Source organism: Gossypium raimondii, chromosome 9, assembly GCF_025698545.1.
Source record: "Gossypium raimondii isolate GPD5lz chromosome 9, ASM2569854v1, whole genome shotgun sequence".
In the NCBI taxonomy this organism is placed as follows: domain Eukaryota; kingdom Viridiplantae; phylum Streptophyta; class Magnoliopsida; order Malvales; family Malvaceae; genus Gossypium; species Gossypium raimondii.
In genome coordinates this window covers 25,493,309-25,516,716 of record NC_068573.1, presented here as the reverse complement: position 1 = coordinate 25,516,716, position 23,408 = coordinate 25,493,309, and the positions used below count along the sequence as shown (strand labels likewise).

The 23,408-nt window shown below is 34.5% G+C and overlaps 2 protein-coding genes across 3 annotated transcripts; one reads left to right on the top strand and one right to left on the bottom strand.

Annotated features, from left to right (window-relative positions):
• Window positions 1-8,600: 8,600 nt before the first annotated feature.
• Window positions 8,601-18,929, top strand: LOC105798596 (altered inheritance rate of mitochondria protein 25). The gene is made up of 12 exons (XM_012628718.2): window positions 8,601-8,745; window positions 9,019-9,654; window positions 9,892-9,978; window positions 11,772-11,813; window positions 11,967-12,011; window positions 14,360-14,425; window positions 14,536-14,592; window positions 14,688-14,749; window positions 15,338-15,458; window positions 17,350-17,427; window positions 17,499-17,605; window positions 18,685-18,929. The coding sequence occupies exons 2-12, from the start codon at window positions 9,040-9,042 to the stop codon at window positions 18,713-18,715; spliced, it is 1,311 nt and encodes a 436-aa protein (XP_012484172.1). The 5' UTR covers window positions 8,601-8,745; window positions 9,019-9,039; the 3' UTR covers window positions 18,716-18,929.
• Window positions 18,930-19,603: 674 nt separating this feature from the next.
• LOC105798595 (pentatricopeptide repeat-containing protein At5g19020, mitochondrial) lies at window positions 19,604-23,125 on the bottom strand. 2 transcript variants are annotated; one of them, XM_052620487.1, is made up of 4 exons: window positions 21,032-23,125; window positions 20,745-20,848; window positions 20,410-20,596; window positions 19,604-19,958 (listed from the first exon to the last, which is right to left on the bottom strand). In XM_052620487.1, the coding sequence occupies exon 1, from the start codon at window positions 23,070-23,072 to the stop codon at window positions 21,048-21,050; it is 2,025 nt and encodes a 674-aa protein (XP_052476447.1). In that variant the 5' UTR covers window positions 23,073-23,125; the 3' UTR covers window positions 19,604-19,958; window positions 20,410-20,596; window positions 20,745-20,848; window positions 21,032-21,047. The 2 variants fall into 2 exon arrangements, with proteins under 2 accessions (XP_052476447.1, XP_052476448.1); XM_052620488.1 differs by having other exon boundaries at window positions 19,604-19,849.
• Between the last annotated feature and the right edge of the window lie 283 nt (window positions 23,126-23,408).

Sequence of the window (23,408 nt, the reverse complement as noted above, 5' to 3'; positions counted from 1 at the left end):
CTAAATTGCAGCCTAAGACGGTCCAAAATTATATGTATTAATTCATAATATATGTAACACCCTAAATTTTGGGCCTAGACGAAATAGGTTTTGAACAATGGAACAATTAGGAGACTGCACATAAATATTTAGTTGTGCAAGGAAGTGATATAAATGAATGTCTACTTCAATGGTTAAGTGATTTAAAAGTGTTTGGAAGTGTCTGAGAAGTCAGGGGTTCAAGCCTTGGCTTATGCAAAATTTTTATTTTAAGTGAATAAAATCATTGGATCTAGATAGTAGGTTCTTAAATTATTATGGTTAAAATATGATATAAAGGAGTTGTTGGTCTAGTGGTAAGGGGGGTGTGGAGTGTACATGGGGTCTAAGGTTTGAGTGGTGGCTCATCAAAAAGGGAGTATTTATTTTGCTGCCTAATCCGTGTGGGTGGTAGAGTTGGATTGAAATACTGCTAAATGGAGATTGAACTGGTCATAGAGAGAATTGAGGAGGGATATTTGGAGAGATTTGAGGAAAGAATATTGGGATTTGGGGAGGTTGTTGTTGTGGAGAGATAATAGTAGAAAATTAAGGGATAGAAAGTGGATGGAGAGTGTGTAGCCGAATTGGGGGAGGATTTTTGGGATTTAGGGTTGTTGCTGATTTGGTGAGAGTTAGAATTCAGGTTTCATTCCTTTTCTTTCAACATTGGCCGAATACAGCTTCTCTCCTCCCTCGCCATTTTTCTTTTCAATTTTCTCTCCTAGTCGATTCTCCCTTCTTCTTTTTTTAAGCTCTGCCGAATAGCTCTCAACTTTAGCAAGGGTTCGTTGATCAATTGGGAGCGTACGATTTTTCTCTTCCTCTCCCTTAAGTGCTCTCCATTGGTCGAATACTGATAGATTAATCCCAATTCTCAGTTCTTTGTACGTTAAATCTCTGATCTGCAATCTAATTTATCGTTGTTGGTAAGTGATTATGGTATGATAAGGAGTCACCTGTTACTTTTTGAGAAACAATATTGGGTGGTAAGTGGGGTGCAATTGAGATGGTTTGTCAAGTATGAGTCTAATATAAAGATGGTAACTTTTGTGTAAGTGGTGGTCGAGGTTGATTGACACATTGTCTGGAAACCAAGGGTGCGATGATCATTGATTTTCAGAATAAGAGTTTCGGAACGAAGGGAATCTGCAAATCGCATCAGGTGTGTAAACACCTCACTATAACTGTAGAACGGCAAAAGTCGAAAAGCCGGAACTACGACGTTTGAGACCACACGAGCGTACGATCGCTCTTGTGGTAAGCCAAACCCACGAATCATGGGCGATAGATTGTGGAGGCCTCTATGAGCGTTTTCATGGGCTTAGGTCGTAATGGGCCACGTTGGGCCGAAATAGGTCGTGTGGACCCAATAGACTCGTGGGCCCCACATGGATAAAATCCATGATTTGTGGTAAATACTGGACTGGGCTATGTAGATCTCATAGCCATAGTGAAATCTGGGCTGAACAGGCCGCACGAGTGTGTGGGCCCACTTGGGCCAAGTAATGGGCCTTTGGCCCATTTACACTGTTATGACCATTTAGGTTACCTGAGTCACTCGAGGTGACTGTGGACCTTTCGAGAGGTCGATATCTGCACCGATACCCCAAAATAGATAAAATAACCAAAATACCCCAATAGGGTAAAATGACCGAAATACTCCCATAGGGTAAAATGACTGTTATACCCCTAGGAGATGAAATGACTGTTATGGCCTTATGTTATGTATGACTGATTTGCTCTATGATATGTATGACTATGATTGAGCATGACATTTTACATACACGTATGATATTATGTCACGATATATTGTATGGGGATGGGTTGTTATATTTGGAGGAAGTGTACCGTACTGATAAGGTTGCACTGGTCACCTAAGACGACTCTGGACCTGCTAATGGCTATATGCCGTATATTTTACTGGTAGCTTTGTTGCAATACTGTTTAGTGCCACAACCGGTGCTAATATTGGTGTGTTTGGCTGGGTGGGTCGATTTTATCCTCACATAATGTGTTTGGCGGGACGGAGTGGTGTGTAGCAGTTGGATTGAGTAGGATTTCTAACTGCATATCTGTACTGATTAATGGTTTTGTACTATTACTGCATCGATTAATGATATTACGTACTGTTCACTGCATGACTGATATCTGTTACTGTTATGGGCTAAGGCCCCACTGATATTATTACTGAAATTGGGCAAATGCCCTATTGACTAGTGGCATTGTGATGGGCTCAAGCCTAATCATTTACTGTTAAGGGAAAGGGCTTAGGCCCACACTGAACTAGATTGTTACTGTAACAGGCTCAGGCCCAAACTGTATTTATTTACTATTTAATTGACTGTTTGCTTGTTAGGGGATTACACACTGAGTTTCATAAACTCACCCCTCTGTTTAACTGTACAGGTAATCCCCAGTTGTAGGCGGGTCGGTGCTATGAGGGACTTGATGATGGCTACACAACCACATCAGCTTTCATTTTTAGCCTTTAATTTATAAGAAAATTGAATTTGGGTATTTTTATGTAAAAAGGACTCGATGATGGCCACACAACCGCATCAGCTTTCATTTTTAGCCTTTAATTTATAAGAAAATTGAATTTGGGTATATTTTATGTAAAAAGGTCTCTTTAAAGTTATAAACTTTAAATTGGGGTTTTTATTTATTTAGTTTGATATAAACTGCTAGTTGTAGAAAAAGACGGGTTTTCAAAAGGTAACTGTTTTCAAAGACACCACGTTTTCGCAACATTTCCAAAAAAAACTTTCGCAATAAATGAGATTTTGGAAAATTTATAATGTTTTAAAAGTGATTAGCTTTTAATGATGCACGCTTGGAAATGAACAACTTGTTTTGGAATCACCGTTTAATAACAAAATGATTAATTGACTTTAAAGATTTCAACGACAACAAGTTTTACGCTAAACACCTCAATGTGACACTGCCAGATTCGGCCATAACTCCTAGGCCGAGTTTGGGGTGTTACAATATAATTAATTTTAATTTATATCCAATTTAATTTGGGTTAATAAATTATTACTAATTAATTATGAAAAAGTGGTCCAGTTGAACTAAACCCAGTGAACCGAACCGACCAAGAAATGGACAGCCCAAAAATCGTCCCAAGAGCTGGCCTAAATCAGCTTATTAGCTGATTATTTAAGCTTGCAAAGAGGCCCTTGAAGACTTGTTCAAGTTGCATTCAAACCCATCCACAATTGGTGGCTTTATAGATTTGCCCCAAGCCTAAATTAGCAAAGTTGAAACTATCAACCTGGCCACGTGTGTGGCCAGCCAAGGGAGGGCTCTTTGGTTGATAATTTTAGCTATTTTTAGCAGCCTTCCTCAGCTATAAAAACCCCCTTAGGCTGGTCATTTTAGAACATACCTCAAGCATTCACATCTTTCCTCTCTTCTCTCCACTTTCTCTCTTCTTTCCATCCCAAAATTCTCTTGCTCTTTTGCCGATTTATCCTATTGGGAAAGGGGCATTCATTAGCTATTTGGAGCAACAATTAAGTGTTCATAGCAGCCTTGGTCGACGAGGACAACGGAGAAGGAAGAACGGAGCAACTAGTCAAGCCACGGAAAACCACCGGATTTGATTCTTGTTCCCAATCTCTTTAATTTTTGTTATTGTTGTGCTGAACATATCTATGAATATTTATGTTATTGGAATGGTTAATTTAATCAATTTAACTTGAATTTAATTCGTGTTAGGTTGATTGCATTTCGTTTGTTAAATTTATTAAAATTGTGTTTATGTTGTTATAGGCCTCGGTAAGATGCTTGATTAAGTAAAATCATTACTAAGTTATTCTTGCATTACAATTGTTAGGTAACTAATGAATTAATTATTTAAACGGATTGAAATTGTAATTAATGGACACAATACTTAATCAGTGCATGTTTAATCATCTAAGGTAGTTGAGGGTTAAATTAGCAACGGTATCTAACAATACATTTGCCTTGCATAACTTGCAAGATTATTGTGATTAAACTGTTTCAAGGTAAGGATACTTTGTTACCTTACATAGTCTTTTATGTGCTTATTAAATCGAGTTAATTGTTTGAATTGACATAGGGATATGTACAAGAGATTATTTCGATTTAATAAATATGTATGTGCAATAACGTATTTGTCTATTAAGATTTATTTAATCGGTTGAATTGACATAGGGATATAGTCAAGAGATAAATGGATTTTGGTAGGTGAGTACGTTCATAAGTTAGCAAATTATTGAGTTGTCGTGAACTTAGTCGTAACAATATAGACATGAGTTTAATAATTCTAAGTTAAAAAATGTAATTAATCTAACACAATTATGTCATCTTGATTAAAATCGTATTTTGAAATAATGCATTTGAGATTTATTTATTTAGTTTACTTAGTTTAAAATCTTATTTTTTAATCACTCTCTTCAAACAAAATATTTTTCTTCACCAAAGTGTTTTAAGTAGCATTCATAAATAATTCTTTTCACAGTCCCTGTGGGTACGATAACTTGACATTTACTTGTCACTTTATTACTTATTGCGATTGTGTACACTTGTACATTTCCGTCGTTCCACACTCTACATTAAAACCATGTGGATAAGTAGTGTTTCGGTGTGAGTAGAGCGACAAAGGAAGTGATCCAAGCAAGGCAATAATTTTCGAGTAGGTGGTTTTATAGTATTTGGATATTTTGAATAAATGCAATTTGAGTTACAGTAATAGTTTTGATTATTAGCATGATTTTATTAATTCTATTTTGGTATTGGATTGATGGAATGTGGATGTTGTTTTGAACTTTGTTTATGATTAAATTGACGTTTAAGATTATGGTTGATAATGCATGTTAGATATTTTTATTTAAAAGCATAGATGTGGACAAATTTTATACTTAAGATTTATATTAGTAATACATTATTTAGTTGCTTGACGAATACATGTCTATATGGCTTATGGAATAGTTTGATGTTGACAGTGGATTTGGTTGAAGTGAATAATGATTGCATGTTGAGTTAGAAGGTTGTTTGAGCATGAAATACATTTTTAACTTGTGAATTTTTGTTATTTTAGGTAAATGTATTGATACTCGGGATACGAATATCGATACCTTGAAGTTGAGATGTTTTCAAATTTGAAAAAATCCAATATTGGTATCAATACCCTTATACGAGTATTGATACTCTTGACAAAAATATCGATACCCCTACTAAGGTATTGATAAAACAGTTTAAATCAATAATTGGAAGAATGCTACTTTGGTATCATTTTCTTTCTTGTATCGATACCTATTTTACAAAATATCGATACCTGTACTTTAGTACCGATACCTATGTTGTTCAATAGGTTTTAAATTAAATCAATTTTCATGACCGATATATCTATTTTTATTGTCTTAAAAAATGTTTAATTAAACTTGAATGCCTCTAAAAATATTAATTTAGTAACTGTAGATCTTTCTCGAAGCCATGTATGCATGTGATTAAGTTTCGTTAGTTAATGTAACATCTTGTAACTCGGGTTCGGTGATAGGACCGGGTAAGGGGTGTTACAGCTTTATTTTCATTAGCATTAAAGCTTCAGTCCTAAGCTTGATTTTCATCAGTAGCTTGAGCCTGATTAGACTACTGTTGCACTTAGTTTTTGCAAATCTTAACATCATGGCCAAATTGGTTACAATTTTTACACTGCACACTAGGTCTGGTCCAGCAAAACTTTTCTAAAAGACCTATCTTCTTGCAATTTGAGCATGGTGGATACTTTTTCTTCTCACCATATCTTTTTGGCCTTTCTTTTGTTTGATTCCATTTCTTCTTGCCCCTATTGCTTGAAGAACATGGATTCTCCTTGTTTCTAGCTTGTAAGCACCTTCTACGTGGTCCTCTTCTCTACTTGCTCTTTTTTACTCATGTGCATATATAGCATTTATGAGCTCTGATAGAGAGATTGTTGTCAAGTCTCTCGAGTCCTCCAAGGATTAGATCTTGGACTCATACTTCTCTAGCAATGTTGTGATGACTTTTTCAACATATCTTCGATCATTGAATTGATCGCCAAGCAGCCTTATGTTGTTGACAATGGACATGATCCTATTTGCATACTGCTTGGTCATTTCAGTCTTTTTCATCTTCAGGTTCTTAAAGTCTCACCTCAAATTCAAAAGTTTTTGTTGCCTTGTCTTTTTAGGCCTATGGAATTCCTCCTTTAACTTATCCTAGGCTTGTTTGGGAGTTTCACAAGCCATGATTCTTGTGAAAATAACATCAGACACACTATTTTGCGGGCAAGAGAAAGCCTTGTACTTCTTAGCAGCCTCATCACTATGCTGTCTAATTTGAGCTATAGTTGGATTAGTTTGCAAATGTGGTGGTTCTTTATCTAAATCAGCAACTTCCCACAAGTCATATGCCTGAAGATACGTCTTCATCTTCACTACCCAAATATGGTAGTTTTCTCCAGCAAAGATATGAGGTGGAGGTGGTATAAAACTTCTAGATGAAATTGCACTACAAACAAGATACAATCAACACTCTTTTCAACAAGAAAAACAAACACAAGGCCTTTAAAGACTTAGGCTCTTGATATCAATTGTTTGTGTTTTGAGAAGTTGAGAGAACAAAACAACGAAAAATAAAGAGAAAACAAGGAAAAATACTTAGCAGATTTTTAACTACTATCAAAGTCTCTCCTAATTTCATTCCAACAAGACTACAATATATATGTGAAATGATTACAAGTTATCAACTAATCGTACTAAATTTGTCTTAGAAAAATAAAAGTAAAACTTGTACACAACTTGATTAGGTAAATCGATACCTAAAAACATCATTTCAATACTAACTCTGCTTGTTTCAACACGTTAACCTTAACAAGTAAATTTAAACAAAACATCAATAGCAGGATATGCGAACCCCGTTTGCACTTCAACTAGGTGCTCGCCAAAATCCCATAACAACTCGCTCTTAACTTAGTTAGCAACTTGGGCTGATGTTGCATCTTTTGATGAGCTCGCATTTATGGTTGTGCTTGCAGCTTCAATTGAGCTTGTACACATAGAGCTCGCAGACATGTTTGAGCTTGCAACTTCAAGTGAGCTCGTGACTTGCAGGTTGAGTTCGCCACTACATGAATGGCCACTTCGCAATAGTTTTTCTACTTTACACAAGAAGCAAATGGCACGGTTGAACAAGCATGGGAGTGATTTAAGAGAATTGTTTGTCATTTAAGTGGAGTAACTAAGGAAGTTCAATTACAATGTTTTTATGATGTTTTGGATAATTTGAGTAAAGCGAAGGTAAATGTTTCAACAGGTGGAAGTATTTGGATTCAAGATGTATAAGAGGTGTTCCTTATCTTAGAAAAATATTAGTGCTAATGCTATGGCTTGGGATTATGTGTAGTTTTCTAAGCTAAATGTAAACAAGAATCTAATAACATAGAGTGTGATAAAGTGTATAAACTTGATGATTCGCGGTTAATGTCACCTTTGGGAAAGCTGGCTCTAATGAAAGCACATGGTTTTCATGAGACTGTGTATTGTCAATCCTAATGTGAGGAGATAACCATGAATCCTTCTCCATCAGTTGAAAGTGGATGCTCTTCAAATTGTGATGAGGATTTTCAAGAGCCGTGGGACTATAAAGTTCTAGATGTTTACATGTCTACTATCTCTTTATCTGATAATAATGAGGAAAACAATTTGAGTCTTTTTTAAGATAGTGATATAAGACTTGCCACTCAACTGGATTGGTTGCGTCATTGTAAAGAACCTTTGGGACGATTGCCCAATGCTTATGACAAGATGATACCTTCTATTGAGAAGCCACCTACTTTGGAGTTGAAACCATTGCCCGAAAAGCTTAAATATGCATATCTAGCGGATAATAATGTCTTACCAAATATTATTGTAGTCGGTTCATTACATAAGGAGGGTGGATGATGATTGATATTAAAGGAATTAGTTCATCCATTTGTCTAATTAATTAGTCATAGAAGTAGTTATTTGAATTTATTTTATTGTTTTTATTCTAGAAGGGTTAATGTGTAACTTTTACTCTAAATACTTAAAAAGGAGTTAGAATATATAATATAAAATTTGGTTAAATAAAAGTATAAGTAAATGATATAGTTTTAACAAATAAAAGTTAAATATGAAGTAAGATTTTGAAATTAAAATAACATGAGACTTAAATATTCAATTATAACTATATTTTAACTTTATAAAAGACTTTAAGGAAGGATGTAAATATTATCTTTTAGATTTAAGCTAAAAGTAAAAATAAATTGAAAAGATTATTACAATTTATTTTACTAGGAAAATAAAAAATTAATAAGAACAGTTAATGATATTTAATTATGTAAATGGTAAACCATATCATTGTTGACTAATTATAAATAAATTTTTGTTTTAATTGCTTAACTAATAAAGATAATATATAAATTTTGAGGATTAAATTTATTATTATACTAATTAAATTACGCATTATCTTTAGTGATTAAAATGTAATTTTTTAATTAATGATATGGTTTACCCTTATGCAAAAGATTAAACTAATTATATTTACTCCTAAGAGGAGTATTTCCCTCCCGTTCCAATATTACCCAACTCTCCCGTTTCCAGCGGCTCCCTCCCCTTTACCTTCAATCGCTTTTTTATTCTCACATGGCTCCTGCCCCGATCCCTTCAGTTTAAGCCAAACCCTACGACGCTGGCAATACGCTAAAGCAATCAGGTTTGATTCTTCAGTATTTTCTTCTCTTTTTGTTTGTTTTCCCCCCAAATAAATAAATGTGTTGATTTTATAGGGTTATTTCATGAATATTGCTTTTGTTTTCCCTATGTGGGCAGATTAAGATTAAGATTTTTTTTCCCTAAAAAGAAAGAAAGAAAGGAAGGAACTTCATGTAAACCAGTTGTTTATAGTTTATTCTCTTAATATGTTAGCAAATTTCGTTTAAACGAAGTTTATAGTAAAACAATTGTGATAAGTTCTACGGTCTTCCAGGTACTGCTTTATTTGTACTAGATGAATAGAATGAAGCGGTTTCGCTGCATGTCCAATGTTAATGAAACCGCTAGGGAGATATTCTCATTAGGTGCACCATTCCCTTGTCATGTTGTGAAGAAACATCTTTATGGTATTTTTGGCCCAACAAAGCCTTGCATTCGTCATAGTATTGGAGCTCAAAGGTATTTTCACCAACAACTTCCGCAACAGGAATGTCTTGGGTATGGTGGAATGAGTTCCCAGGAAAGTTTGATGTCTGGGAGAAATTTGTTTTGGAGATCAAACCTACCTTGCTCTTTTCGAGGAAATCCTCTTCGGTCAATGCAAAGTGGTTCTACATTTTGCCATTATGGAGACATTGCCAACAATGAAACTTCTTTGAGTAGAAAGTTTCTTGCACAGCTTTGGATTGCAGATAGAAAAATGCGAAAGGATCTTGAAAAAAGAAGAAGAAAAGGTAAGCAGCTAAATTATGATGAGGCACAGGAACCTTTCCAACATCCATCCGAAAATAGCTTTACAGGCAGGATAGTCACAGAAGAAGAATCTGCTTATCAAGCTGCACCAGTTTTAAAGCAACAACCAGTTAGTCAATCTGTCTCAAGTTTTCTTAAGCCAACATCACCGGAGGAGGTAAATTCCATTGTAGTTTTTCTTTCATTTCATATTTTTTTGGACTGGGTGAAGGGAGATTCAAACCCACCTCTTGGAGCAGGGGAATGCATTCACCTAAAGTTGAGACTAACTTTAGATGCTAATTCTGTTATGTTACATTTGTTTTAGTTTCTTTTCATGGTTGCTATTTTCAGAGGTTTTGACACCTATACATTAAAGAAATTATATGACGCATGTTGTTCTCATATTATTCAGGCTCAAATTGCACCTCTTCTTGCTAGGTCCAATCTGCTAATCACCAGGGATATTGAGTGGGCCAATCTTGTACTAGGTTTTGAGCAGGTAGTTCTTGTTTTCCCTATCACTTGGTTTCTTTATAATAGAAATTAGAGCTTGATTTTTGCACTGTACGAGCATCTAGTATCACATTGATGCTTATCATCTAATTGTTTTTCTAACAGTGAGATGATCTATAAATTGTCATGCTTCTGTAAATGTTGATATTTTTCCTTTTGTCAGTTTTTCCTTGTTTTTGCTCTTTGGCAACTAGAAGAAGTTTCTAAATGCTCACTAAAAGGAAAAGAGGTTTTTATTTGTTTTATTATAGTTGATAAGGAGTTTAACTATTATGTGGTGAATGGGTTTACATATATGTAATTTCTTCTTTGGTGATCTTTTATATTATCTTGTTGTAGTTGAAAAGCTATATTTCATACAAACATAGTTTGTACTTTCTAGTTCTAAATGATGCATGAATTAATTCTTTTGGATATTCCAGTACAATTGATTCAAAAGGAGGAAGAGGAGAAACTGTTGATTAAAAAGGAAAAAGAAAATTAGAATATAATAAGAGCATTTAGCTGAAATTAGTTGCAGAAGATTGGGATAGGACGAAGAGAAGAGATAATATTTAATAAAATTAGAAATCTTTATCCTACAATGCAAAAGCTCCTAGATGCTAATGTATCATAAACAATTGTAGGCTATATTCTAAAATCAATATTGTATTTAAATGCAAAATCCTTGATAGGACTCTATAGCACCCTAATTACTCAAAATTACAATAGATTATGTAACTTTAACAAATTTAGTTACAAAAGATATAAATAAGAATTCTTCTATTTACTTGGTTTTCTTATTGTGCTATTTCTCTTTGTTAGTTGAAACTCGACTAGAATTTCAAACTTTTGAGAAGGTAGCAACGATCTTGAACTACATGTTTTATTGCATATTTCCTTGGCAGTAGTGATGAAGTAAATTTGTTTTGAAGGAAGTCGTTTACGTGCTCAAGCAAGGATAGATGTAGTATTTATTAGATACATGCAATGGAAACATAATCTTTTGCTAACAAACAATATTAGAATCCTTCAAGGATCATATTTTGGTGATTAAAACAATAGTAAAATGCAAATGGAGAGAAAAACTCTATATTTCATTCCTTTTGGAAACAACCTAGTTATACATGTTAGATTGATTTACAAAAAGAAAATAAACATAATAACCTATCAAATCCCTAAAAATTAGCTAAGGTTAATTCCTGACATTAGTTGCTATGAAGCATGGACATGTTGGAAAGTGTCGTGTCGGTGTTGTGTTGATGTTTGACACTGATACGCTGTTGACCTGTCGGAATACGTACCAAAGATGTTAGGACACAAGAAAAATATACTAAAAAAAAATACGGTCGGACATGGTCAAGACACGTGTTTTCACTTATCAAATTTTACATTGTTCGCACTTGGTGCTTGAATTTCTTGATTTCATATTCTTGGCCAGATTGGTTCTCTTACCATAAACCACTCCATCCTTATATAATAAATGCTTTTAAGTGGCATTTAATGCCATAGATTCCCAATTCAATCCTGCATTTTCATTCTTTCCTTTGACGAGTTATTGCTCTAAGACTTTCAATTGAGAACTTCATATCAGGTAGAATTTCAATTGAGAAATTCCTTTTTCTTTCATATTCATATTCTTTTTGGTGTTATTGCTCTAAAACTTTCAATTGAGAACTTCATATCAGGTAGAATTTCAATTGAGAAATTCCTTTTTCTTTCATATTCATATTCTTTTTGGTTCTTACTTTTGCTTTTTACTCTCTTATTTGTTCTCTAATCATATTTGTCAAAATACAGGAGAACCGATATGCAATAGTGGATGTTTGCTACCCACAGTCAGTAAGTATGATTCTAAGATTCTTTTCTTCCATTTTTCCCTAAAGAAATTAAGTTTGTATCAAAATGGAAATAAATTGAAAAAAAAAAGAAAAGAAAAGAATTGTGCACCTTAAATCCTTCTGAAATACCTAACTGTAAGCTTTATTTTTGTAGCCTGTTGGTTTTATTCGTGAGCAGAGTAACGTCATTGCTAGACAGGTGAGCTATTAAACTCAATGTATATTCATTTTTTATGATAGTTTTTTTTACTATGAAAATATTGACCAAGGGTTTATCTGTTTTTTAACTTTATAATTACTTCGTTGCATTTTTAAATTTTAATCAAGTTTGCTGGAAACAATTTGCAAGCTTAGACGATTCTCTTTCGTGTTGTTTATAGATCAAGCTTCCATTGTATTGATTCATTGTGCTCTTCTGCAATTGTCTGTATAATTCTGTTCACAGTGCCTTTAAGTTCATTTCATTCATGATGAGTCACAACTACCTCCAGTTACCCTTTCTTTTGAAGCAATTAAGACTGATTCTGTGATCTTTTTTTCCAATCCTCAAATTCTTTGGTCAGATATGAATGGTAATCTTAGTTGTCTGATTGTCTTGTTATTACTTCTACCCTCTTGTTTTCTGGATTATGTTAATTGCATGAAGAAAAAGTTTTATTTAAATTAAGATCCCAAAATAGCATGAAATGGGACTTGTATGCACTTGAAATTAAAATCCCAGTTACCCTTTCTTTTGAAGCAATTAAGACTGATTCTGTGATCTTTTTTTCCAATCCTCAAATTCTTTGGTCAGATATGAATAGTAATCTTAGTTGTCTGATTGTCTTGTTATTACTTCTACCCTCTTGTTTTCTGGATTATGTTAATTGCATGAAGAAAAAGCTTTATTTAAATTAAGATCCCAAAATAGCATGAAATGGGACTTGTATGCACTTGAGATGGTGGCAAAGGTGCATCAATATTGAGCACTAATGCTATTTGTTTGAAGTGCAGAAGCCAACCACTTTAAATGAGAATGATAATGCTCACATACCAGTTTAGTGGCTAAAGCCTCTTACCAATTTTGAACAAATTCACACCTCAAAAACTTCATAGCACTGGAAAGTCTTGTTTGCGTAGTGATCTTGGTCAGCATGAAATAGTTAGCTGTGTTTTTGGTTGATCAAATGCACAAAGGAATGTGTAAAGGATTGTGAAATTCATATGGTAAAGTATATACCTCATTTCTAATCTAATGTTTATATTTCATAATCATCATATTACATTCTATCTTAGTTGTTGGGTTGAAATTTTTTACATCAACCTTTTTACCCTCCCAATCAAGCAAAGGCTTAAGCTTAAAACAACAAAATGTTACTGCCAAATAACTCTTGTTGAAAGCAAATCTATGGCAGCTACCAGTCTCAAGCTAAGGAACATATAAGATAAAGAGATAGGGAAAGAGATGGCAAATAAAAAAAAGCTAGTCTTGGTTATTGCAATTGTAGATGGGATGACATTTGAAGAGAAACAATTGGTGAGAACCATGGATGCAATTTGGTTTGAGGGACTATAGGGGTTTTTTAGGTCTAGGTTTGCGGTCTGTTGCATTCAATCATGTGTCTTAGCTTCAGCCTTAGGAAAGAAATGCATTGCTAGACAGGATTGGGCTTCTGTTATGCAGGCTTTTATTGGACGAGCTTTCTATTTCGACTTGTTAACTTTCTAATAAGGTTAAGCATTTTACAAATAATTGAGTCATATGCCTTTTTTGGCTAAGCTGTATGATTTTTGGTTTTAACAACCTAAGCTTGATATTGTGAGTTTTTGTTGGTACAATTGAGTACTTTGAGCTTGCCAACTTGGACCAAATCCCTGCAAGACTATGCTTTATTTTATCTTTTTATTCTTCTTCAAAGTGACATCAAGGGAGTATGTTTTACTAATTTAATTGTCATCTACATATATCATTGTTGATAAAATAACTTGCAATTTTTGCCTTTTGGTTTATCTTGCAATTATATCATGTAGACTATGGCTTCTAAGTTTCTTTAGGTCAGATAAATAGATTGAGCAAGGAGAGCCAGTTGTATTCTTATATTTTAGCTTTTATCACCAGTCATGCGGTGTAGAAGGCACTGCCTAATCCTAAAATGTTGAGCATTACTTAACTTTGTCCATTAGGCCTGATTTGAGATTACTTTTAGGAACTCTAACTGTAAGCAATGAAGTAACATCTGACACACTGACTACTTTACAAACATATGTAACCAAGGGTTTCTCATTGAGAGGTGGATACAAGTCTAGATAACTTGTAGATATGTCTACATTCACTTGGACTCTTTTGAATCACCATTATGTTTATTTGTTTGCTTGTACCTTAGCCACTTGTTTAGCTTCAATAACTTCTCCTTTGAGTAATGATTAATTGGGGTTCTGATCCTGTACTGGTTTTTGGTATAAAAATTGTTTATAGTTGTGCTTCACTGCATTGCTTCAACCGCATGGTTGCTATTCTTTTCTTAATGGTATGTTTTGCATACCGTTGACTTCTATGTTTTTGTGCAGTTGCTTCGCTTAAGGCGCCCTTTCGTTGCTTACATTACTGATGCAATGGGTAATGAGCTGTTTAGGGTAAGCAGATTATGTGCATTTGCTTTTGAGCTAATGTAACAAGTTTTAAGGCCCACAACTATTGAATATATCATCATTTTAGCTTTGAGACTTTGTTTTAACACCCTCAGGTTCGTAGGCCTTTTTGGTGGATAACCAGCTCAATTTATGTAGAAATTGACGGTAAGGTATGCAAATTTTCAATATTGGCATTTGTTCTTGTATGTATGAATCTAGCACAGAACGTCTAGTTCAAAGGATTTAAAATGTCATTCCTTCCTAGGAAATTGGTGTGGTTCACAGACGGTGGCATCTTTGGAGGAGGGTGTATGATTTGTACTTGGGGTAATCTTAACAAGCCATTTTCAATATTATATTCAGTAGTTGTTAAATGCTATAAATATATGTTAATTTGTTTACCAGCTATAGATTGTTTTAGTTCAAATTTTTTATGCTTATAGTCAATTCTGGCAAACAGTGTATGAAGTTTGTGGTATAATTTGGCATTAGTTTACTGAAATATTTGGTGGTTGGATTATAGTCATTACTTTTTCCTCATTCTTTATCTTTTTCTTTCTTTTAATTTCCTTTCTTGCTCCAATTCTTTGTTTTTTTTTCCCAATGTTTCAATGGTTTTGCAAAAGCACTAAGTTCTGTATTATAGTATGGATGTGTGTATGCCCTTAGTTATTTCTTTTAACTTTCTTCATACAATTACAGCAGAATCTGCTTTCCAACACCCCTTCCCCTTTTATATTCTTTCCTCACTTTTATGCATCTATCAGAATTATGGAACTACTATTACTTTAAGAATTTCATATGCTTGCAAGACTGCTTGTTTAGAGTCTAATCAAGGATGGTGAGCAATTTGTTTTGTTAATTTTATTTTACATTCAAATCTAGCATTAAAATGAGGTTGTCTTTTCTTCGTAGGAATAAGCAATTTGCTGTGGTCGAAAATCCTGGCTTATGGAATTGGACTTTTACTTTGAAGGACATTGATGGGCAAGTTTTGGCAGAAATAGATCGTGATTGGAGGGGTTTTGGCTTTGAGGTTTTCTTCTTTCAAAAATATCATCTTTTAATCCTCACTTGGTTCATGGGCTCTAGTTTTTTTTCATAGTTTTCCATAATAAATATTTGCTTATACATTATTATGGTGAAATTTTATTGACTTGCCAGAGCAGAGGTTTTAGTCTTTCAGTAAACTTAATTTCCTTCAATTTTTGAGATTTACCAACAGGACATTACTGGTTCATCCACAAGAGGGAAAAAAGGCGGGTTAAAAGATTAATCCTTTGTTCCATTTAAGTTTCTGGCCTGATATGAGTTCTTTGAGTTGCTGAGACTGGCATAAAATGTCATAGTCCCTGAATTTATAATGGCACATGCTTTGTAACTTTAGCATACTAAATAAGAAAGACCGAAGTACCACCTCTCAAGATAGTTCCCTTTGTAATCAGATATTGAAATAAGCAAAAGCTCTTATTAGGAGCAAAGTGTAGTATTTTGAGATTGGAGGAGTGGGTAGAGCTCCATGTTTGCTTCAGGAGTTTCTCTTCTAAGATCTTTTCTCATACCATAAGAAAGATATTAGTGGATGTCCAAAAAGTTGAAGTGTGTGATTTGATGTGTCAAAGTGAGCAAAAGAGTCAAGTGAGAAGAAGAAAGATGTGGATTGATCATTGTAGAAATCTGGTTTACAATGTTTTGGAATGGAGAGAACAGGGAGGTTGTGAGTTGTCCTAATTCTCCTAACTAGCTTGGATGCTATTGATTCATACATTTTGCAGTCCCCATTTTCTAAATGTAAAGTGTGTTCTATATATTCATTTCTGTAAAAGGTAAATTGTTGGTGAAAACTGATAGTCGGCATTGACAAACATTTTTTTATGCATATGAAAAGGATGATCTTATTGTGCATTTCTAGGGAATAAGGGTTAGTTTTCTTGAAAGCAATGATCAATGATTTATGCTACCCTCTTTTCCTCCCTGTTTCTAAATCTGTGCTTTCTTTTTTGATTTTCAATATTGAGTTGTAAATCCAAGATGACTCAATAATCTTATCTTTTCAAAAGTGCTTAACATAGCAAAAAATTATGAAAATCTCATTTTACCATTTTACCATATATCTTTTACCCTTTTTCATTGGAACTTTTGTTTTTCGTTCTTTTATCTTATTTTTTCTCCATCCTGATAAATTCTATCATCTTTTCTTTCACCAAAAACGACAAATAGTAAAAGATGTTAGATGTGAAAAATGAGATCTTCATATATTGTTTCCTTGAAGCACACTGATTGCAACTATTTAATGAGCCTATGACTCTAGGACTTAGTGTAGCTGGAAGAAAGGCAATGCATAGAGAATCTCTGCTCCATGCAGCAGTAACCTTGTCAGTGGAAAAACTTCAATCATCATAATCCATTGGATTCATTTTTGACTTCCTTCATACCATTTGTATGACAATGTGGGAGTGCAATTATCTGTTTCAGCTAACTTTGAATTTTTGCTGTAGTGCTTTCGGTCATAATTCTACTCAGAATTGGTATGTCCTCTCCTGACCTATCCATCTAAACAAACTTTAGAACTAAACCTTAGTGATGTTTATGAGATTGCCTTCCCTACTCTCTAAGCAAGCGGAGACTAAAAATGTTCGATTGGAACCGAAAAATCTTGACATATCAATTGGTGCTACTTTTTGGGAAATTAAGGCTATTAGAGCATGGCTCTTTGTTGTTTGTTTTGCCTGGGATGGGTTCATTTCTATACTATCACTTCTAATCTAGTTGCATTATTCAGACGCATGATATTTGATATTGCATAAAAAGGTTGATGCTAACTTACCAGATTGTTGGTTTTTTTGGCTGAATCCATTTTATTACATGAATTAAAATTCTTAGCTTTTTGTTATGGGTATCTAATAGGCAAAATGATTTGCATGCAGATATTTACAGATGCCGGACAGTATGTCATCCGCTTTGGGAAGGCTGATCCCGTCTTGAAGACTGGTCCCGCTAGCATGGTAATTTCTGCATTAGAGATTGGAAGTTTTTAAGTCTTCTTTTGTTCACAAATTTATTGGTTTTGTTGCAGATCCAAGAGTTGGATGTAAGCCGTCCACTGACTCTATCAGAGCGAGCAATTGCTCTTGCTCTTGCTATTTCATTGGATAATGATTACTTCTCTAGGCACGGTGGCTGGTAAGAATCATTGTCAATAAATTGATCTTAGTATAACATATTTTCTCTGATCTATGCAAGAGAGCATGGAGTTTTAATTTTTACTTCAGTATAACCTTTTATTTTTTTTAGAGGAGCAAGAAAGGAAGAACTAGGGTCAGCCCTCTCTATAATAGTCCTGTTTGTTTGTCAATCAAAATTTTAAATGTTATAGAGAGGTGGTTGTTAACACTTAACAGCATTTGAGGTTTAGATCATTATTGATTTTTTTAAAAAATTCAAAATAAAATCTATAATATACTAATAATAATATTAATTAGTGAGATTTTGATCACATCTTTAATAAAATTTACAAATGTAATTCTATTTATTCAAGGTTATTTTATTCAATAAAATATGATTAATCTATTTTTTATATAAAATTTAATTTTTTTATTAAAATAATATCTTAACTAAAATTTATTATATTTATTTCACTTGGAAATATAACTAATTTTATTAAAATGTGATTATTATAAAGAAAGCTGACTATATTTTATGTGATTTGGGCACTTTTTTTTGGTGAATTACAATAATAGGGCAAGGCTCGAACAACCAATGCGACTAGCGCGACTCGAACCTAGGCCGTACTTGGGGCGGTAAACACCCTCAACCATTAGGCCATCACATGATTTGGGCACTTTTTGCTTCTATCTACTTGTCCTTTTCAAATGAAATCTAAGTTTTGCATGATATGTCTAGGCTGACATGTGTTGTGTGAGAGTCGTTCTCTGACACAACTAAACTAAAGACTTTTTCTTGGGTTCAAGAGAGCGTTAAGTTCAAACATAAGATCTCTAACCAAATATCCCACCTTAAATACTGGAACTATGCCCAAGACTTTCGGAACTCTAGGCTTGAGATGCAACTACTGCGGTTAACATAGGAATGCAGTCTAAATGCACTACATATTAAGAAATTTATGTTGCATTTCCAATAGCTGAACACATTCAGTGAAAAGCTCTACTTGGATTATATTTTAGCTGTGTGAGGATAAAGCAATAGAAAGTTAAAAGATTTTGAGTACTAATTATGGATATATTATGCATCATGTGTACCAGGGGAATCCCTTTTGTTGCAATGGGGGAGTAGATTGATTCCTTTGTTTCTCTTTTTTCAAAGAGACCAACAGTTTGGCGTTGCAACGATCAGACATTTTCTGTTCCATGGAAATAATGTTTATATGCTACTGTTGCTACTATCATATACATATCAATTTGGTTGGACAGATTAATGGATTTTTTTGTTACATTTAATAATTTGTTCCTTTTGAAATGAAATCTAATGGTTGCAAATTGTATCACAACTAATATATCTTCCAATTAAAACATGCTTTACTTCATTTATTTTCATAAGATCCCTATTAACTATTTAAATATTCAAGTTCTTGACTGTAAACTTCAAATACATGGCATTCATTTGTGTTTTTCCTCGAATTATTGTTGGAGGCAAATTTCCACCATTTTGTTTTTCCTTGTTCATTAGACATATAAAGCACCAGGCCACTTCCCTTGTACCAACCAACGCTTAACATCAATAAGATTACATATGGTACCAGTATACTGCTGTATTAATGTATTTTCAAAAAGCTTATAATGGTCCCAATGACTACCATATATTAAGTTATACTTGATGGCGAGTACAGTAGGTCAAATATTTGAAAGGAATTGTATTTACTCAATTCAAGGCATTGAAAGAGTACAACATTACCACTTGCCTCAATTTTTTTATTGGAATGCATGTCTCTGTGGTTTAATCTTTTCTCAACCATGCTAATCAAACTATGGTAATAAAAAGAATATTTCCGAACATCCAAATTAGCTACAAAATATTCCATTGAACCTTCTTTACTTAAAAGATCTCTACATAATGTCACAACCGAGAAAGAATCTTTATGATTGATATTAGTAAGTGGATCATCACAATTTGTCCTTTTCATTATTAAGTTGGAAATTGTGGGAAAACATTCAGAGGCATCCATTAGCAATGCTGACTAATTTCATTAGTAACAGGTGTATGAAACTTGTAACACAAAAAAGATTGGAATATGCACTTACCATAACTTACAATTGCATGCCACAGGACAGCCATATATGAATGATTGACTTGAGTAACCATTTCAAAACAGGGTGTAATGTACATCAGTACATGCTAACTGGAATCTTTATCTGGCTTTGACCTCAAATTAGGAGTCACTTCTCTTAGTATCTCTGGCTATTTGGATATCTGAAGGCCAAAAAATCTCATGTATAACTTTGAAAAGAAAGCGAGAAAGTAAAGCCACAATTATTATAAGCAAAATGGTGAGTCAATAGATGCTGTGCATAATATGTACCTACAACAAACAAAATAAATCACTGTGAAAACCCAAATCCATTAACTACACAAATTGCAGAAAAAGAAAGAACAGCTTAATCAGTTGATTTGGCTGGTTTTCGTTAACCAAACAAAATTAACCCTTCAACATTTTTTTTCAATAGATAATTCTACGTATCCAACCAAAATATCAAAAGAGATCAACATCTAGAAGCAAAATACAATGAAGATATTAAATTAACACATACTAAAAGTCCAAAACAAATAAAACGGTATAAAAACTTAACAGGATTAGTCCTAATCGATAACCAAAATAACATTCAAGTATCAAATTTTGGTCAGTTAATTCAGCTTAAAACGAATAATGAGCACCTGTGGGGGAAAATTACCTAGTATTTTCCCCCTTTCTTTTGAACAATGCACCTAGGAAATTCAAAAGGCTCAGATTCACAACAAAAAATGGTACATACCAGAATAGCATCAACACAAAAACAGCATTGCGATAGAAGTTGTAAAGAATTACGTAACCAAGATGCCGATAATTCCAATGACCATGAACCAACAGTAATCTTTTCAGAAACCGGAACTGGCCCATAGCAAAATCTGATGCCATCACAGCTTGCCGTCCTTCCCAACCACATATTCCAACACCAACATCTGCCATTTGGATCATTGAAACATCATTAGCCCGTCATGAAATAATTATCAAAGAAACATCACTGCTAGCTTAAAACATGTGAACTGTAGAAACCAATGGAACCACTAGAGCAAAATCTAAGCACGGCAAATAACAAACAAAACTCACCATCACCAATAGCTAGTGTCATGTCATCAGTGCGCCTCTTGATAAGATCAACAATTCCAGCTTTCACCAATAGCTAGCTTAGAGGAAGTTGCAATGTCAAAAAGCTGTTCAAAGGTGTAAAAAGAACAATCGAAATATTCAGGAATGAAGAAACAATGAGAGTAAATACTAAATACACAAATAAAAGCAAGTCCAAAAATTGATTAATAGATAGAACCATCTTGAAGCAACCTGCTACAGATACTATTAGCATTTAATTGAATTGACTGAACCGATTGAATACACACCCAATTCAAAATATCATCATACAACACCACTGTAGCCAGGAGATTTCTTCACTCTTTGATTTTGCATTGCTCTCCTTACAGAAAATACATCTTCCCACCTCCCTGCATCTGCATATAAATTGGACAAAAGGACTTTACCCCCTCCATGACATGGTTCCAACTTTGCCAAGTTCTCTGCGGCCCTTTCCCCTATATCCACATTCCCATGTGTTCTACATGCTGCCAATAATGTGCCCCAAATCACAACATCTGCCTTCATAGGCATACTCATAATCATTTTCTCGGCTTCTTCTAGACGACCAGCTCGTCCCAACAGGTCTACCATACAACCATAATGCTTGATACCAGGATCTATGTTATATACATTCTTCATACGCTTGAAATACTTCTCCCCAAGTTCTACCAACCCAGCATGGCAGCACGCAGTAAGGACCCCAATGAATGTTATTGAATTCTGCTTGATATGATGCCTCCTTTCCAAGTAAGAATATATTTCAAGTGATAAATTGGCATCTCCATGCATGGCCAAGCCACATATCATTGCATTCCAAGGTGAGACAGTGGAGGCCTTCTCTCGGATTTGACAAAAAACTTCTAAAGCAGCATTGATGCTCCCACATTTTGCATACATATCAATGATAGCAGCACTTAAGTTGTCATTAAGAGGGATGCAGTTATTTTGTACATATTCAAGAGCCCATCTCCCTTCATTCAACATGCCTAAAGAAGCAATTGCAGAGAAAACACTTGCCAATGTTATTTGGTTTGGCTGCATACCACAAGCTATCATTTCGTGGAAGAGCTCTAAAGCGATGTTAGGTTGCTCACTCTGCGCGTAACCGGCAATCATAGAGCTCCATGAAGAAACATCTCTTTCAGCCATCTCATCGAATACCCGTCTCGCCTGTTCGATCATTCCATTTCTTATATATCCTGCAATAACAGCATTTCTAGAAGGAAGATGATCCTTGACACCCACTTCAAACTGCAAATAAGCAAGATCAACCCTCCCACAAGCTGCATAAAAATGAATGATAGTTGCTTGCACAAAATCATAACATTCAAAACCTGCCTTCACAATCCTACCATGGAGCTGAAAGCCCTCTAGGGTCGCACTCAAACGTGCACATGCTGAAACTAAATCGACAATCATAACGTCACTTGCCTCAACTCCCTCACGTAACATAGCACAAAACATTGTTAAAGCTTCACTTAACCAATCTACTTGAACATAAGCGTCAACCATGGTACCCCACGAAACAACATCTTTTTCCTTCATGGGAATTTTCTCAAACAACTCCCGAGCCAACTCAACATCCCCAGCTTTTGCATACCCATTCAACATCACATTCCAAGAAACAACATTCTTCTCTAGCATCTGGTTAAACAAATCCCTCCCGTCCTTTAAACTCCCACAAACACAGTACATGTGCAGCAAATTGGTTGAAACAATAACGAACTCGTCAAGGATCACCTTAACCGCCAAACCATGTAACATCCTACAAATGGAAATCCCTCCAAAACCCGAACAAGCAGAAATCAAACTTGCCAACGTGACTTCGTTAGGCAAAATACCACCATATCTCATTTCCTTAAAAATCCAAATTGCTTCTCTCCAGTAGCCCTTTGAAGCAAATCCCATTACCATGGTAGTATAAGAAACACAACCCTTTTTAGGCATTTGATCAAACAGGCTACGTGCTTCATGAAACCGACCAGATTTTACATACCCAGAAATCATGATGTTGTAAGAAACAGGGTCCAGGTTGGGAGAAGAAGAGAACAAACGTTCAGCGTCTTGAAGGAAGCCGCACTTGGCGTACATGTTAATCAAGGTGTTTAGGATAAAAGGGTTGGAAGCGAAGCCTGATTTGATTACGAGGCAATGGGTTATTCGGCCATGAGAAATAGAGCAATGAGTTGCAGCGGATTTTAAGGAAGAGATTAGAAGGAGGTCGTAGTGGTGGGGTTTGGAAGAAGGTCCTGAAGTGGAGAGACATTTGTGCAGCCAACAAGGTTTTGGTTTGAGAGAATTGAACATGAGATTGAGAGATTAGCATGAGAGCCGTTTCTTTCTGAAAACCGAAAAGGGTGTGGGGTTTGTGTCTTTTAGTCGAGCTGAAGAAAATTTAAACCTCGCCAAGGGTTGTTTATTTTCGATTAATTAATAATAATTTAATTTAAATTTTATTAAATAATATACACATTTATAATATTTATTTGCATTCTAAAACATATTTAAGTTAGCTGTAGTCCATATATTAAAGTTGTGATTGTATGTTATATTTAATTTAGTTTAATTTTTATAATATGAGAAAGTTGAAATAGTTTTATGAAAATTTATAGTATTACCTTTTAATTATGAGGTAATTACTTA

Coding starts and splice junctions, on each gene's coding strand:
- LOC105798596 (XM_012628718.2), top strand. CDS start 9,040: ATGAATAGAATGAAGCGGTTTCGCTGCATGTCCAATGTTAATGAAACC. Junction 9,655..9,891: donor AGCCAACATCACCGGAGGAG/GTAAATTCCATT, acceptor CATATTATTCAG/GCTCAAATTGCACCTCTTCT. Junction 12,012..14,359: donor GTAACGTCATTGCTAGACAG/GTGAGCTATTAA, acceptor GTTTTTGTGCAG/TTGCTTCGCTTAAGGCGCCC.
- LOC105798595 (XM_052620487.1), bottom strand. CDS start 23,072: ATGTTCAATTCTCTCAAACCAAAACCTTGTTGGCTGCACAAATGTCTC.